The sequence below is a fragment of the Gigantopelta aegis genome, chromosome 6 (genome assembly GCF_016097555.1).
Source record: "Gigantopelta aegis isolate Gae_Host chromosome 6, Gae_host_genome, whole genome shotgun sequence".
Classification (NCBI taxonomy): Eukaryota; Metazoa; Mollusca; class Gastropoda; order Neomphalida; family Peltospiridae; genus Gigantopelta; species Gigantopelta aegis.
The window spans coordinates 83,275,257-83,293,393 of NC_054704.1; the positions used below are offsets into that span (position 1 = coordinate 83,275,257).

The window sequence follows — 18,137 nt, forward strand, 5'->3', positions numbered from 1 at the left end:
TGAAATGATGCGACAATTGTGAACTGTATCGATCTCATTTTTGTGTCTGTGTCTGTGTTTTGCATCTTTTTTTTCATTATAAAAAGCTAAGCACTGTAACCTAACTACTGCCACATTTGAGATGAGCCTCGCTATTAACCAGACAATTCACAGCCAGCCGATAGAGAGAGAGACAGAGAAAAAGAGAGAGAACCCGTTCTGTCATCACCGCAGCCCAACACTGCTATCACTCCCTGTGTCTTGAAATTGTCAGCACCGACCTTGTGGTGAATCATTGATCTGCTAAGGAATGCTCACAGAGAACGAGCCACACTCCAGGAGAGAGAGAGAGGAGAGAAGGTACCGGAATATTGTGTCAATCACTCCGTAAACTGCAGCAATTTGGCTGTGACTAGTTTTTCCGAGAGCTTCCAACGCTTAATATGATTGTGACTTGATGGGGATACGGCACGTATTGGTTGTATTAGCGAGTCCACGCGTGCGTTCTGCCGGGCCTGCTGCCGGTATGTGAGGCGGATGCCCACGGAGTGAGGCACACAGTGGAACTGTTCTGGTACCGTGCACCGGCCTTTGTTTGTCCGTCTCCCGTCTCGCAGTATGTGACCGCAGCTCTTCCAAGTGACACTTTTGCCAATTAGGGACTTAACCTTTTGTGTCAATGCGAGAGCCGTCTTATAATATGACGTCTGCGGGCAGAGCTGTAATTTTCTCTCATGGGCAAAGATTGATTGGTGCAATCGGTGTGTGTGTGTGAAAAACGTTTTCAACGCTCTGTGAAGTGAGATTTTTACCACCACACACACCCCTCCTCTTCCTCCTCCTCTCTTTTCCTTTCTGCCAAGCATTGGTGGTGACAAATGAATTGTTAATCAACCCACCTTGATTGTGGTGTTAAGCATACATCATCATCGCTATCTTGTAGCAGACACGCGTTTCATTATACGACAGTAATAATCTTTTTCATATTACCGTTATTTCTATTTCGGATGATTGAGAAGAATATTTTTGTACTGATGGTGCATCTAATTTGTGTGGCGCTGTCGCTTCACGGGTCCGTTTCGTGTGATGGACGCACGAGTGCTGGTGAACTGAGGGTGATTCTCATGTGGACATAAGCTGTTTGAGTGTGCTCGGTACTCTGTCATGATTCCATTCACAACATGTATATGTTTTCGAAGAAATCGCACTGGCGCCATGGGTTGGAAGCTTATTCGTGGTGATCTAACCTTCGGGTCACTAGAATCCGACGGGCCTGCCCACAAGGATGTGGTGGTCTGTGAGGTAGGTTGTATGGTGCTAATGAAGTAACTATTTAAATTAAAACATATGTTAAATCTGTTAGCAAGTGTTCTTTTTTAATTGCTTGATTTTCAACCTAAAAATATTTTAGAAATTAAACAAAATGTTTAGGTTTGCTAAAATTATAGATTACTTAAGTCATTTGTTCATGCTTTCATTCTATTCATTTGTTTGCTTGTTCTTCTGTTCATCTGTTTGTTCGTTCATTTATTCGTTCATTCATTCATCCATCAAAATAACCATTTATATATTTAATTTCATTCATTCATTCTTACAACCAAACTTTCATACGTTGTACAACTATTCATTCATTTATTCATTTATTCATTCATTTACAATCATTCATTTATTCACATTTATTCATTCATTCATTCATTCATTTGTTTGTTTTACAGCTATTCATTCATTGTACAGTCATTCATTTATTCATTTATTCATTCATTTACAATCATTCATTTATTCACATTTATTCATTCATTCATTCATTTATTCATTCATTTACAATCATTCATTTATTCACATTTATTCATTCATTCATTCATTCATTTTTGTTCGTTTTACAGCTATTCATTCATTGTACAGTCATTCATTTATTCATTCTTAAACAACCATTCATTCATCTAATTAATTATTCATTATCCTATTAAATAATTTTCATTCATTCATTCATGGAGACTGAATATACATGTGCGTCACAACTGATATATCTATGTTTGTTTTTGTTCAGTTAATCTTTTTTCTTTTTCTTTTCTTTTTTTTGAAATACAAATGTGAAATATACTGGTATCTGTATGCAGATTGTCGCACTACAAAAATATTATATCACTGTCAGGTTGCAGCAATCTTTAAAATTTTCATTTTAAAAGTTTATATTAGAAAATGTTCTTGAAGGTTCATAGTTCAGTGTGTTAACAACTGCAATGTTAAGTTATGTATACAGTGGAGATAACACATGATTGTGTTAATGGTTTAATGTTGTTTTTTACATGACCTTTTGATCTTGATAATGCTTTCACCTTGTGCTATTAGATTATATGTGGGTGCATGAAGGTTCAGTAATGAAAGCTGGTTTTTTATTATAAAAAATTTAAAAAGCACTGGCATAGGAAATGGGGAGGTGGCAAGGGGGCATGTGCCCCCCACTTTTCAGATATTTTGCTTTATATTTGTTTTATAATAGTGTAAATGTGTGGAAATATAAAAGTGTGGCCCTCTCCCCACTTTTAGGCACCTTCCTACGCCACTGAAAAGTATATAATTAATCTATAGTTATTCATTAAAATGTTTCTTAAACTTAGTATTTTACTCTAAAATAATGTTAATCAGCCCCTGAGAATAGAAAATTTGCATAATCCATTTTTGGGTTGCACAAAAATAAATTCAGGTAGCTCATTTACTTTTTGCATAGCCCGTCATGACCATGTAAATAATTTAAATTTAATGTGCAAACGAAAAATATGTTATGCAAAATTAGATTTGCGAGAATAATGCACAAGCAAACCCGTCGTTCTCGCAATTTTCAAAGGTCTGATAAAACTAAAGTATATCCAATATCTCTCACAAAGAAAGCATTCTGAGAGTACTGCTGAAGCAATACTGGAAAAAACAAATGTTCATATCCCCTAAATTCAAGGGCCATAATTCTGTCAAAAATGAGAAAATCGCCATGAAAGTCAAACTTGATCTGTAACAGTACATGATAAAGCTATGTACAAAATTTTAGCTCTATATCTTGAGACATTGTGAAAAACAAGTCCGAAAAACTTTGTGGGACAGACGGATGGACGGACAGATGGACGGAGATGAAACTTAATAAACAAACTTGTAATTGTGGCTCATTAGCTAGAACATGAAAGAAGTCATACACAATGCTATCTAACAAAAGACAATAGAATAGGACTCGAACTTAACGATGACACCAATGGCAATTTCTGTAGTTGCGATATGAGTTTCTGTCAGTCATGGGCCTGACTGATGGCATTGTTTTGCTGATGGATGAAAATTATTGCCATCAGTAGAAGGGAATCTTTCTTGATTTTTATATTTGTTGCTAAAGTTACTGGTTTAAAATTGTTGTAGACCGGTTTAAAATTGCCGTCGGTAAGCATTTTGTCTACGTCAGAAACAAAACAAATTTGCTGAAGGTTACAAATTCTTAAGTGGATCATTAGATTAATCACTGTCAATGAACTTTTGGGTTTTTTTTTATCCCCCAACCCAATGAGTGGCCCATATCAGATACACCAAAGACCATACATGGGACAGTGCATACTACATGTATGGTTTGGATCAAGTTCATTGAGAGTGATTAATCTTATAGTCCACTACACCTTAGCCCAGCACTTGACTGCGTGTACCAAGCTATATATCACACCACCATATAATACCACTTGAATATCTCTCATATTCACTCCCACACAGTGAAGTTAAAGTTTTGTTTAACAGCACCACTAGAGCACATTTGATTTATTAAACACTGACTAGTGGATATCAAACATTTGGTAATGCTGACATATGGAAACCCACTACATTTTCCCATTAGCTACAAGGGATCTTTTATTTGTACTTTCTCGCAGGACAGCACCTACCACAGCCTTTGATATACCAGTCATGGGACACTGGTTGGAAAAGGAAAAATAACAACGGAGAATGAGGGCATTGAGGGGCTTGATTCTTTTGACCCACATATCTTTTATCTCACTTTTTAAGAGGAGCTAATATTCTTACTCCCCATCACTCCCTTGAGTCTAGTTCAAGGAGAGTAATTTATAGGGGAGCTAATATTCTTACTCCCCATCACTCCCTTGAGTCTAGTTCAAGGAGAGTAATTTATAGGGGAGCTAATATTCTTACTCCCCATCACTCCCTTGAGTCTAGTTCAAGGAGAGTAATTTATATGGTATCAATATGGTAATGTAACCTAAGTTAGGGGAGCAATTAATCACTCCCCGCAATTCTTTCTCTCATCTAAATCTGCGCTCTACACACAGATATACCAGCGATGGTCTATGACCTACCATCTTGGAAAGGAAAATAATATTTATTTAATGACACTCCCATGAAGAAGAAAACTAACAGGTCCACTGAGAGGCATTGATCTCGCGATCTCTCGCACCTCAGACAGACACTCCACCACGGAGCTATTCCGCAGGATGGATAGAATATGATGATGTGACACTTTTCATCATAATCAATTACCCCGGGCTTGCATGCGAAATGGTTCCAGTCTATAATGTTAGTCTACAGAATGACATTTCAGTCTAGACTGTAAACCGCCTGCTTCGTAATTCTCTACATTTGCTTAATATTTAGTCGAGGCTGAAATACATCATGATCAGTGAATGGTCAGGTTTTTAGTTGTTTCTTGTCGTCAAGATATAAATGTATGACTGAAGACATTAGACTTCAACATGATTTGAAGATCTGTTAAATTCATTGGCTGTTATTTCATATTTTGTTGGGAGATACAGCCTTGTAATAAATGGGCATGGATAAATAGTACATATGAACTAATGGTGAAGGTTATTGTAATTTATAGCATTCTGTGTGAATTAATGACATTGCTGAAGGCTTGAATAATGGAAGTTTCAAAGTAATGCCATACATGTTTTTGACAGCAAACCTGCAAGTGTGATAATTTATTTATTATCCTGTTGTGCACAAATTTACAAGCATTACAATGGGAGGAAAGAAATGTATTATTTAATGCCTTACTGAAGACATTTTTATTTATGGTTCTTTGGAATCAGATATTTGGTTAGTGACTTACTGAACACAATTTTATTTATGGTTATTTGGAATCAGATATTTGGTTAAGGACCACACAGATAATGAGAGAGGAAACCAGCAAGGGCTCTTTTTATAGAATAAAACATACTGCGGCCTCTGTTGCACCAATTGTAGTCCAATGGGCCATCCAATGGGTATTGATCCTAGAATATTAGCAGATGATTACCGTAATAAAACAATGTGCTCTAGTGGTGTTGTTGAACAAAACAAAATATAACTTGTTCATGTATTTTTAATTAAAATGAACCCAGCACCTCACATTTGTACCTTTTTTGGGGGGTGGGGGGTGGGGGTGGGGGTGGGGGTGGGATATAGCCCAGTGGTAAAGTGCTCCCTTGATGTGTGGTCGGTTAGGGATTGATCCCCATTGTTGGACTCATTGGGCTATTTCTCGTTCCAGCCAGTGTACTACAACTGGTATATCAAAGGCCATTTTATGTGGTATCCTCATTCCTGTCTGTGGGATGGTGCATATAAAAGATCCTTTGCTACTAATGGAAATATGTAGTGGATTTCCTCTCTAAGACTATATGTCAAAATTACCATCAATGTGCTTTAGTTTTTTTTAAACTTAACTTTAATTTTATTTTTTAATTAGATTTTTTTTTAATGCTTATGTTCAATAAAATGTTTCAAGCATACCATGTTGGACACATACCTCAGCTGGATTAATGGATTAATGGTTAGTGAGAGACAGAATAGATGTTTAGCGACACCCCAGCACGACAAATACATCGCTATTAGGTGTCAAACTATGGTAAAGGCAAAAATAATGTTAATGGTTAGTGAGGGAGAGGTCAAGGTAGTGGCCTTACAACACCCCATGGAGCTGCTAAAATGGGGTGGGTGCATGGAAACTCCTTTGTTCCCAGTCCAGCCACAGGTCATGCCAGACACTGGCTTTGGGATGGATGCGCCTGAACCTAAAATAAGACATGGGCACGTAAATAAAGTTCCAAGGCCAAAGTGCATGGAAGCTGATACTAGGATGGAAGGAAGGAAGGAAGGAAGGAAGGAAATGTTTTATTTAATGACACACTCAACACATTTTATTTACTGTTATATGGCGTCCGACATATGATTAAGGACCACACAGATATTGAGTGACAAAACCAGCTGTCGCCACTTCATAGGCTACTCTTTTTGATTAGCAGCATGGGATCTTTTATATGCACCACCCCACAGACAGGATAGTACATACCACGACCTTTGTCACACCAGTTGTTGATACTGGGATACAAACCCAGTATCTATAAGCCTTTAGGCAGGTGGCTTGACCACTTTTCCGCCAAGGCCATTTTGTTCGTTGATAATTACACGGTAGTGTACCTTCAAATTTTACTTATTGATGACATGTAGCCATATGGGAAAGTGCATCCCATCTTGTTGTCAGTGAGCCCAACACCACCAAGTCGTTATTGGCAGTTAATTTCAAAATTGGCTATCTGTCTTTGCCGAACAGCTGTTGGGCAACACAGTGGCTAGATGTGCCTGGGAGATAGTTTTCACAACATGGCCTTCAAAACAGTAATATGAGCAGGTGACATCTACTGAAGTTATTATTTCTTTTGATACCTTGCCCGTGTGTTTGTGATATACCAAACAAATTGTTATTGGATAGGAAACAGATGGGCTTTAATGAGAACTTACCTATATATTAGTTTTTAATGGTGTTTTTGCTACTGTAAATTGAGGTGGGGTTTTTTAACCTTGAGTAGGATGTATGTATAATAATAATCCCACTGCCCCCTTTCCTTTCTCTCCTTTGAATTCCATCTCATTTCTTCCTGATCTGGCAACTCCTATCTTTCAACTTCTTTCGCTGTCCACCTCCACATCCCAGTCCTTGTCTCCAACCGCAACGGGTGCTTATCTCTTGTGGCTATCTGTGCCACACACCTGACATTCCCCATCAGCTTTTAGCTGTGGGCTTAGTCTGACCACTTTGGGGAGTGTTCAGTAGTTACTTCTGGCATTGTTGAGAGGCACTTGTAACCACCTACTATGTACCCCTACTACTGGCGGTCATTAATTAGTGCTGTGGGTCAGACCAGCTTTATTAGCAGCAGAGGACGAGGATGCCAGGTTATGTTTTATTCTCCAGTAGTGTCGTTAAACAAAACAAAACAAAACTTTAAACATTTAACTTTTGATCACGGAGCTACATCCTAATTCTTCCACAAAAAGGGGAAAAACAGACAACAGTAGCAGCAGAAGAAATAGATGAAAAAAGAAATGTTCTATTTAACAACACACTCAGCACATTTTATTTACGGTTATATGGCGTCAGACATATGGTTACGGACCACACAGATATTGAGAGAGGAAACCCGCTGTCGCCACTTCATGGGCTACTCTTTTCGATTAGTAGCAAGGGATCGTTTATATGCACCATCCCACAGACAAGGTAGTACATACCATGGCCTTTGATATACAATTCGTGGTGCAGTGGCTGGAAAGAGAAATGGCCCAATTGGCCTACTGACAGGGATCGATCCCACACCGACCGTGCATTGAGCAAACGCTTTACCACTGGGCTACGCAGCAGAAATAGATGAACGCCATGTGTATTGACTTATCAGTGTATTGACTGCAGTACATAAATCATTGAACCCATTAAGACCTGATAAAAGTATGGCAGTCGCGGGGTATTAATCACTTATGGAATACAAACTAGCTGTGGACAATTGTTTAGTTATTCAGGGTGGTAAACATGTCGAGTTGTAAAAAAAATCGCCATGAATAATACAGCATGGCAACAATTGATTTATAGATTTTGCAATTAATTGCACGTCACTACCAAACTGACTCTCTCCACACACATTGTTGAGATGGTTGACCTCTGTGGTCCAGTGGTTGTGGCACTTGAATTAAAGGGACTATCGATCCCGAGTTTGTTTCCATTGTAAGATGTTTCCGACTAACATAACCTTTTTGCTGACGAAAATTACGTATTAAATATGTTTTTTTGTTTAGAATATCAGTTTCTCTATAAACAAGGTGTTTATTGTCATCCTAGGGCAGGATGTAGCCCAGTGGGAAAACGCTCGCTTGATGCGCAGTCAGTCTAGGATCATTCCCCGTTATCAGGATCGTTTGGACAATACAAAAATCATGACACTCGTTTTGTAATATCAGTACGATACACAAGCTCATATAATCTCTATATTTGTACCAACTTCTCTCTTACTACCCAACCTTTTGTCCTAGACAGTCAGCTGGGACATGTGCCCAGGACAGAATGTTTGAACCTTGGTGAAATTTAGGCACAACGATAAATTGAACTGAAATGCAGACTTGAGTTGGTCAGATGGTTATCTTTGCATCCTTGTATTGCAGAACGAAAGAAATGTTTTATTTAATGACACACTCAACCCAGTTCTACCTTTCATTGACACCCAATAGCTGATGTGTATTTTTGTGCTGGGGTGTCGTTAAACCGTTTGTTTGTTCGTTCATTTGTTCGTTTGTCCGTCCATCCATCCATCCATCCATCTATTCATTCAACACATTTTTATTATGGTTTTATTCCTTTCCTTTCCTTCCTAACAGCTGCTGATCAAACAATGTGCTGAGGTGCAGTTAAAACAAACATTCCTTTCCTTTCTGTCATGCTGATGAGGCGATTCGTGATCCTTTGTGGTTCAGGGAACAAATATAAAGTTATAACTGTTTAATGGCTCTCCATCACAAATGAAATATTGATTACCGAATCCAAGGTACCTCAGTTATTGGAAGATTTGTCACACAAAGTCTGTGTGTAGAACTCGGTCTGTCCTTTGAGTCGATTCAAGTCCCACACTTGGGTGTCCCGTCTCCAAATGTCACAGCCATCACAGGTGCTTCATCAGTGGGTAATAAACAACCAACTACAATCTTTGTTGTCTTCTACATGACACAAGTTTGGTAAAATCAGTACGATTCACACACGAGTGTAATGATTTCTTTGTTATCCATATTATTCTTTTTAATGAATAGGCTAAAATGACTGTCAAAATGTTCCAAATGTAACTAGAAGGAGATGAAAAAATCCAAAATGACGTCATTTTGGTAAGCGATTACACAGAGTTCAGATTAGGAAAGCCACATAATCATCCTATGATGTTACTTCCCAAAATGATGTCATTCTTTGGTCACTTGAAATTGTTATGACACATGTGTCATAAATGGTTATATTTCCTTGAATGTCTTGTAGAACTATGTGGATAATAAAATATATATACGTCATCAAGTAATTACCAAATACAGTTTGGTAATTTAGTATCAGATGGTAACTGCATTCTGTTGGTAATTCAGTAAATATAATCATGAGCTTTTAATTAATCTTTAAAGTGTTATAACGATGGGTGTTAACAATGAGGATTAGGGGTATATTGAAAAGTAATAGCTGCTTATTGATGCCACCATTAGTTTCATTAATCAGGCAAATGAATAAGATGCTAATATTAAAGTTTGTTTTATTAGAGCATATCATTAACTAAACATCAGCTGTTGGGTGTCAAATGTTTTGTAATTCTGACCCCTAGTCTTCAGAGGGAGCCCACTACAGTATACATTAGTAGCACAACATATATCAGTAGTGGGGCACTGGTTTGAATGGGGGGTGGGGGGGGGGGGCAGTAAGAGAATGGGTCTACCAACGGAAGAAGAAGTTTGTTTTGTTTAATGACACCAATAGAGCACATTGATTTATTAATCATCGGCTATTGGAATCATCGGCTATTGGATTTCAAACATTTGGTAATTTTGACATATGGTCTCAGAGAGGAAACCTGCTATATTTTCTCCAATAGTAGCAAGGGATCTTTTATTTGCACCATCCCAGAGACAGGACAGCACATACCACCACCTTTGATATACTAGTCATGGTGCACTGGCTGGAACGAGAAATAGCCCAGTGGGCCCACTGATGGGGATCAATCCCAACCCGACCGCGCATCAAGCAAGCACTTTACCACATGGCTATGTCCCGTCCCTGGGTCTACTGGTGGGGTTCAGTCCTTCAACTCCGGCTGCTATGGTGAAAGGTGTACTGATTCAGCTAGATCGGTCCCTGGATCTACTGGCGGGGTTCAGTCCTTCAACTCAGGCTACTATGGTGAAAGGTGTACTGATTCAGCTAGATCTGTCCCTGGATCTACTGGCGGGGTTCAGTCCTTCAACTCAGGCTAAAGGTGTACTGATTCAGCTAGATCTGTCCCTGGATCTACTGGCGGGGTTCAGTTCTTCAACTCAGGCTGCTGTGGTGAAAGGTGTACTGATTCAGCTAGATCGGTCCCTGGATCTACTGGTGGGGTTCAGTCCTTCAACTCAGGCTGCTATGGTGAAAGGTGTACTGATTCAGCTAGATCGGTCCCTGGATCTACTGGCGGGGTTCAGTCCTTCAACTCAGGCTGCTATGGTGAAAGGTGTACTGATTCAGCTAGATCGGTCCCTGGGTCTACTGGCGGGGTCCAGTCCTTCAACTCAGGCTGCTATGGTGGAAGGTGTACTGATTCAGCTAGATCGGTCCCTGGATCTACTGGTGGGGTTCAGTCCTTCAACTCAGGCTGCTATGGTGAAAGGTGTACTGATTCAGCTAGATCGGTCCCTGGGTCTACTGGCGGGGTTCAGTCCTTCAACTCAGGCTAAAGGTGTACTGATTCAGCTAGATCTGTCCCTGGATCTACTGGCGGGGTTCAGTTCTTCAACTCAGGCTGCTATGGTGGAAGGTGTACTGATTCAGCTAGATCGGTCCCTGGATCTACTGGTGGGGTTCAGTCCTTCAACTCAGGCTGCTATGGTGAAAGGTGTACTGATTCAGCTAGATCAGTCCCTGGATCTACTGGCGGGGTTCAGTCCTTCAACTCAGGCTGCTATGGTGAAAGGTGTACTGATTCAGCTAGATCGGTCCCTGGGTCTACTGGCGGGGTCCAGTCCTTCAACTCAGGCTGCTATGGTGGAAGGTGTACTGATTCAGCTAGATCGGTCCCTGGATCTACTGGTGGGGTTCAGTCCTTCAACTCGGGCTGCTATGGTGAAAGGTGTACTGATTCAGCTAGATCGGTCCCTGGGTCTACTGGCGGGGTTCAGTCCTTCAACTCGGGCTGCTATGGTGAAAGGTGTACTGATTCAGCTAGATCGGTCCCTGGGTCTACTGGCGGGGTTCAGTCCTTCAACTCGGGCTGCTATGGTGAAAGGTGTACTGATTCAGCTAGATCGGTCCCTGGATCTACTGGCGGGGTCCAGTCCTTCAACTCAGGCTGCTATGGTGGAAGGTGTACTGATTCAGCTAGATCGGTCCCTGTATCTACTGGTGGGGTCCAGTCCTTCAACTCAGGCTGCTATGGTGAAAGGTGTACTGATTCAGCTAGATCGGTCCCTGGATCTACTGGCGGGGTCCAGTCCTTCAACTCAGGCTGCTATGGTGGAAGGTGTACTGATTCAGCTAGATCGGTCCCTGGATCTACTGGTGGGGTTCAGTCCTTCAACTCAGGCAGCTATGGTGAAAGGTGTACTGATTCAGCTAGATCGGTCCCTGGGTCTACTGGCGGGGTTCAGTCCTTCAACTCAGGCTAAAGGTGTACTGATTCAGCTAGATCTGTCCCTGGATCTACTGGCGGGGTTCAGTTCTTCAACTCAGGCTGCTATGGTGAAAGGTGTACTGATTCAGCTAGATCGGTCCCTGGATCTACTGGTGGGGTTCAGTCCTTCAACTCAGGCTGCTATGGTGAAAGGTGTACTGATTCAGCTAGATCAGTCCCTGGATCTACTGGCGGGGTTCAGTCCTTCAACTCAGGCTGCTATGGTGAAAGGTGTACTGATTCAGCTAGATCGGTCCCTGGGTCTACTGGCGGGGTCCAGTCCTTCAACTCAGGCTGCTATGGTGGAAGGTGTACTGATTCAGCTAGATCGGTCCCTGGATCTACTGGTGGGGTTCAGTCCTTCAACTCGGGCTGCTATGGTGAAAGGTGTACTGATTCAGCTAGATCAGTCCCTGGGTCTACTGGCGGGGTTCAGTCCTTCAACTCGGGCTGCTATGGTGAAAGGTGTACTGATTCAGCTAGATCGGTCCCTGGGTCTACTGGCGGGGTTCAGTCCTTCAACTCGGGCTGCTATGGTGGAAGGTGTACTGATTCAGCTAGATCGGTCCCTGGGTCTACTGGCGGGGTCCAGTCCTTCAACTCAGGCTGCTATGGTGGAAGGTGTACTGATTCAGCTAGATCGGTCCCTGGGTCTACTGGCGGGGTCCAGTCCTTCAACTCAGGCTGCTATGGTGGAAGGTGTACTGATTCAGCTAGAGCTGTCCCTTAGATATGGTAATGATGATCTAGAATCTGAAAGTGAAATGTCCACTTTTATGACAAATATTCCTTTCATCTTCAAGGCATGTGTCTATATAAAACTTTAAGAGTCTAGACTCCTATCTTTTAAAGTCATCACACCCATACAGTTTGTATGTGTTGTCTAGACTTTAAAAGTTTCATAAGCATTTACAGTAAAACCTCTCAAAACTGGACCCTCTATAAACCAGAATCCCCTCAAAACAGGACATTTTTCTTAGCCCCTTTTTAAATATCTGTACACAAGAGAACCTCTCTAAACTGGATACCTCTTAAAACTGGACTTTGGTCCCGAGGGTGTCTGGTGTAGAAATGTTTCACCGTACATGTACTTTGTATAATACTCGTATTCCACATGTAGTAGTTAAACTAACAATCCTTTCCGATTCACTGCTGCAAACATATTAATAGTTGCTGATTAAACAGCTTGCAGGGATGTCATCATTATAAAATAGATATTCCTCTTTATTTAGTGCATAAATGGTAAAATATTTAGAACCTCACAAAGAAGCTGAAAATAAACTTACATTTGAAAACGGCTATCAATAAAGATGCAATTTTCGTTGAGAGCAATTTCCCCAGACAGACCAAATTTATCCCTCGAAAAATCACCAGTGCTGACAGTAATGTAGTAACATCCTTCAGGCAGAAATCCATGTTCCATTAGAACTCCTTGTTGGACAATTACATGTGGACGTGCAAGTTCGTTTAATGCTGTGAGAGTGGACACAGTGATCAATTCGCAATGTCCTATCCAAAGAACCGGTCAGCACTTAAAGAAAATTGTTTGGTGCAACATATCAATTTTAATTTGTTTTAAAAACAGATGTTATAGAAATATTTATAAATATTTTAAAAAAAAGTTCTATTCAATTGGTTTGGTTAAATTATTTGACTGGAAGTAGTGGTATGTTTTAGAAATTAAATCCGATGCCATATGACCATAATTAAAATATGTTGAGTGTGTCGTTAAATAAAAGATATTTATAAATATTTAAAAAAAAAGGTTTTATTCTAAAATTGGTTTACTTAAATTATATGACTGGAAGTAGTGGTATGTTTTAGAATAAATGTATAATGTACAACCTTTCTGAATGAACATGGAATATGATGAAACAAAAGTGCTAATAAATGTTCATTTCACCTATTTTTATTAAATGTCTCCCTTTTCTCCTGGGAAGGAAAAAGTCACTTCTATTTTTTCAATTCTAGATTAAAAATAAAAGTTTTGTTTTGTTGAACGGCACCACTAGAACACAATTATCTATTAATCATCAGCTATTGGATATCAAACATTTGGTAATTTTTACATATAGTCTTAGAAAGAAAACAAGCCACATTTTACCATTAGTGGCAAAGGATCTTTTATATGCACCATCCCATAGCACATACCATGCCCTTTGATATACCAGTCGTGGGGCACTGGTTAGAACGAGAAATAACCCAATGGGCAATTCTACTTCTAGATTAGTGCCAGGAGCTTGTCATTTGCATTGACAAAAGATGTTAAAATTTTGGATCTTATGGAACTAGATCTTTAAGTAATGTTAAGACTACGAACAGTCTGGTGTGTTTATCTTCAGTCGCACTGTCATATTAACTTGTCACCTGTTAAGAACGTATTAGCTTGTGCTTATTTTGTGCCATGGGCTTGAGCATAGTTTTAGCAGCTTTGCACCTATCATGCAAGTGGTCATTACAAAATTGGCCTTTCTGAATCATGCATATACATAAATCAGATTAATTAAATCTTTTCAGCCATTGATTTATGTGTGTTACATTCATTTCAAGAATGAGTGCTGTCAAGTTTGACTTTGTTCCCAAGTTAGAAACCAGACAAATATGCAATTTTATGTATCAGTCAGATTTATTGTACATCCAGTTGATCAGAAATCTATATTTCTTTATTATTTTCTATATCAAATTTCCTGCACAATTAGTGAACCAGAAATCTTTTGGGTTTTTTTAAAAATCAGATTTGTTAAATGTTCATGCAGTGTATTTAAAACCCATATTTCTTTAATTTTACTGTACAATTAGTGAATCAGAAATCTGAGTGGGCCATTGGGTTATTTCTCGCTCCTGCCAGTGCACCACGACTGGTATATCAAAGGATGTGGATATGTGTCATCCTGTCTGTGGGATGGTGCATATAAAAGATTCCTTGCTGCTAATCGAAAAGAGTAGCCCATAAAGTGGCGACAGTGGGTTTCATCCCTTAATATCTGTGTGGTCCTTAACAATATGTCTGATGCCATATAACCGTAAATAAAATGTGTTGAGTGCATTGTTAAATAAAACATTTCCTTCTTCTTGTCATTTGCATTGACAAAAGATGTTAAATTTTGGATCTTATGGAACTAGATCTTTAAGTAATGTTAAGACTACGAACAGTCTGGTGTGTTTATCTTCAGTCGCACTGTCATATTAACTTGTCACCTGTTAAGAACGTATTAGCTTGTGCTTATTTTGTGCCATGGGCTTGAGCATAGTTTTAGCAGCTTTGCACCTATCATGCAAGTGGTCATTACAAAATTGGCCTTTCTGAATCATGCATATACATAAATCAGATTAATTAAATCTTTTCAGCCATTGATTTATGTGTGTTACATTCATTTCAAGAATGAGTGCTGTCAAGTTTGACTTTGTTCCCAAGTTAGAAACCAGACAAATATGCAATTTTATGTATCAGTCAGATTTATTGTACATCCAGTTGATCAGAAATCTATATTTCTTTATTATTTTCTATATCAAATTTCCTGCACAATTAGTGAACCAGAAATCTTTTGGGTTTTTTTAAAAATCAGATTTGTTAAATGTTCATGCAGTGTATTTAAAACCCATATTTCTTTAATTTTACTGTACAATTAGTGAATCAGAAATCTGAGTGGGCCATTGGGTTATTTCTCGCTCCTGCCAGTGCACCACGACTGGTATATCAAAGGATGTGGATATGTGTCATCCTGTCTGTGGGATGGTGCATATAAAAGATTCCTTGCTGCTAATCGAAAAGAGTAGCCCATAAAGTGGCGACAGTGGGTTTCATCCCTTAATATCTGTGTGGTCCTTAACAATATGTCTGATGCCATATAACCGTAAATAAAATGTGTTGAGTGCATTGTTAAATAAAACATTTCCTTCTTCTTGTCATTTGCATTGACAAAAGATGTTAAATTTTGGATCTTATGGAACTAGATCTTTAAGTAATGTTAAGACTACGAACAGTCTGGTGTCTTTATCTTTAGTCGCACTGTCATATTAACTTGTCACCTGTTAAGGACGTATAAGCTTGTGCTTATTTTGTGCCATGGGCTTGAGCATAGTTTTAGCAGCTTTGCACCCATCATGCAAGTGGTCATTATGAAATTGGTCTTTCTGAATCATGCATATACATAAATCAGATTAATTAAATCTTTTCAACCATTGATTTATGTGTGTTACATTCATTTCAAGAATGAGTGCTGTCAAGTTTGACTTTGTTCCCAAGTTAGAAACCAGACAAATATGCAATTTTATGTATCAGTCAGATTTATTGTACATCCAGTTGATCAGAAATCTATATTTCTTTATTATTTTCTATATCAAATTTCCTGCACAATTAGTGAACCAGAAATCTTTTGGGTTTTTTTAAAAATCAGATTTGTTAAATGTTCATGCAGTGTATTTAAAACCCATATTTCTTTAATTTTACTGTACAATTAGTGAATCAGAAATCTGAGTGGGCCATTGGGTTATTTCTCGCTCCTGCCAGTGCACATTATATCAAAGGGTGAATATGTGTCATCCTGTCTGTGGGATGGTGCATATAAAAGATTCCTTGCTGCTAATCGAAAAGAGTAGCCCATAAAGTGGCGACAGTGGGTTTCACCAATATCTGTGTGGTCCTAACAATATGTCTGATGCCATATAAAAGGTGTTGAGTGCATTGTTAAATAAAAACATTTCCTTCTTCTTGTTTTTGACATCCTGTCTGTGGGATCTGTGCATATAAAAGATTCCTTCGATCTCGCTAATCGAAAAGAGTAGTTATAAGTCCATAAAGTGGCTTATTTTCACCCACATGAAGACAGCAGAAAATATTTTACAAACTTCGGTTTTAACGTTTTGTACACTCCCAATTATTCATATCTGTGTGTTTGGTGGTTTTGTGCCATAAAACAATATGTCCTGAAAGTTTCACGTACGCCATATAACCGTAAATAATTTCTTTAATGTGTTGAAGAAATCACCGCCAAAACATTGTTTGAACGTCGTTAAATAAAACAAACAGGTTTGTTATCTTGGCTGGTGAGTGAGATCGTACGCCTTTTCGCAGTTCTAATCGCCAAAAAAATAGGTTATAAAAAATAAATGTGTCTTAACATATTTGAATAAATACATTTTCCCCAAAACATCTGAATTTTTTTTACCCTCTTATAAAAAATTTATATTCTGTTATCAGATTTACTCAGTGTTTGGGGTTAAACCAGATTCTGTTCAAACAACAGAAGGCATGCTGTTAAAAATATTTTAGGTGGACAATATAAAATGCTCCTGATAAGTGATATGAAGTTGAGCCTCAAATGTGAAAGAAAAGAAAAGAAATGTTTTATTGAATGACGCACTCAACACATTTTATTTACGGTTATATGGCGTCAGACATATGGTTAAGGACCACACAGATTTTGAGAGGAAACCCGCTGTCGCCACTACATGGGCTACTCTTCCGATTGGCACTTCACACAGGCAGGATAGCACAAACCATGGCCTTTGTTGAACCAGTTATGGATCACTGGTCGGTGCAAGTGGTTTACACCTACCCATTGAGCCTTGCGGAGCACTCACTCAGGGTTTGGAGTCGGTATCTGGATTAAAAATCCCATGCCTCGACTGGGATCCGAACCCAGTACCTGCCAGCCTGTAGACCGATGGCCTGCCACGACGCCACCGAGGCCGGTATCATCTTATCAAAGGCAGTGGTATATACTGTCCTTTGTGGGAAAATATCATGTAGGATTCCTTGCTAAAATCCCTTAAGGGTAACTGCACGGCAGCAATAGGTATTTTTATGTATAATAGCACTACTACCAGTGTAATTTTGTCATACATGAGATTAAATGGCTTATATATTACTCCATTATGAGCATTTTTGTATATATATGTTACATTTTGATACGTTTATTGTTAAATGTTCACTGTTGACCCAGTATTTGTTTTTGTCATTTCCAAGGATTTAAGGTCTGTTATTTCTGGAACTAATATTCCTAATGTACCACCCACAAATTCATTCAATACTAACATAGTAATGTCTGAATTTCAAATGAAGTTGTAATGTGGGACTGAATGTCAGTGATGTCGAAATAACTGCCATAACACTGTTAACTTCTGACACTATGGATTGAGTGTTTTGGTTGCTGTTAATATTTATCTTATCCCCTATTTTTTCCATCAGTATAATAAAAATAGTAATAAAATCTGCAACATATTTAGTTTATTTGATTCCATCCGACTTTCTGCCTTGAAACAAAAAAGGTCAATAAACTAACAAATATTGTGGAAGCTAGCTAATCCTTGAATGCGCAGAAGGGCTTCCATAAAGCCAGATTTACAGAAACCAAAGAAAGTGCACCAGCCATTCTAAATATGTTTGGTTAATAGTCATTATTTTAGCTTTTTTTCTTCTAAAAATGACTTTTGCTAGAAATCAAAGTGTTTATTTATAGGTGCTGCAGATGCAATTGTGAACTT

The 18,137-nt window shown here is 39.0% G+C and overlaps 1 protein-coding gene across 4 annotated transcripts in view; it reads left to right on the forward strand.

Moving 5' to 3' along the window:
* Positions 1–18,137, forward strand: part of LOC121375941 (high affinity cAMP-specific 3',5'-cyclic phosphodiesterase 7A-like) — a 162,315-nt gene that overhangs the window by 65,309 nt on the left and 78,869 nt on the right. Inside the window, exon 1 of one of the 4 annotated variants that reach the window (XM_041503666.1) lies at positions 1,077–1,281. The exons of the other annotated variants lie outside the window; for them this stretch is intronic. Within the exon in view, the coding sequence (XP_041359600.1) occupies positions 1,144–1,281 (138 nt within the window). The 5' untranslated portion in view covers positions 1,077–1,143. Of the gene's footprint in view, positions 1–1,076; positions 1,282–18,137 lie in introns of those variants that run through there. 4 annotated transcript variants of the gene reach the window in all.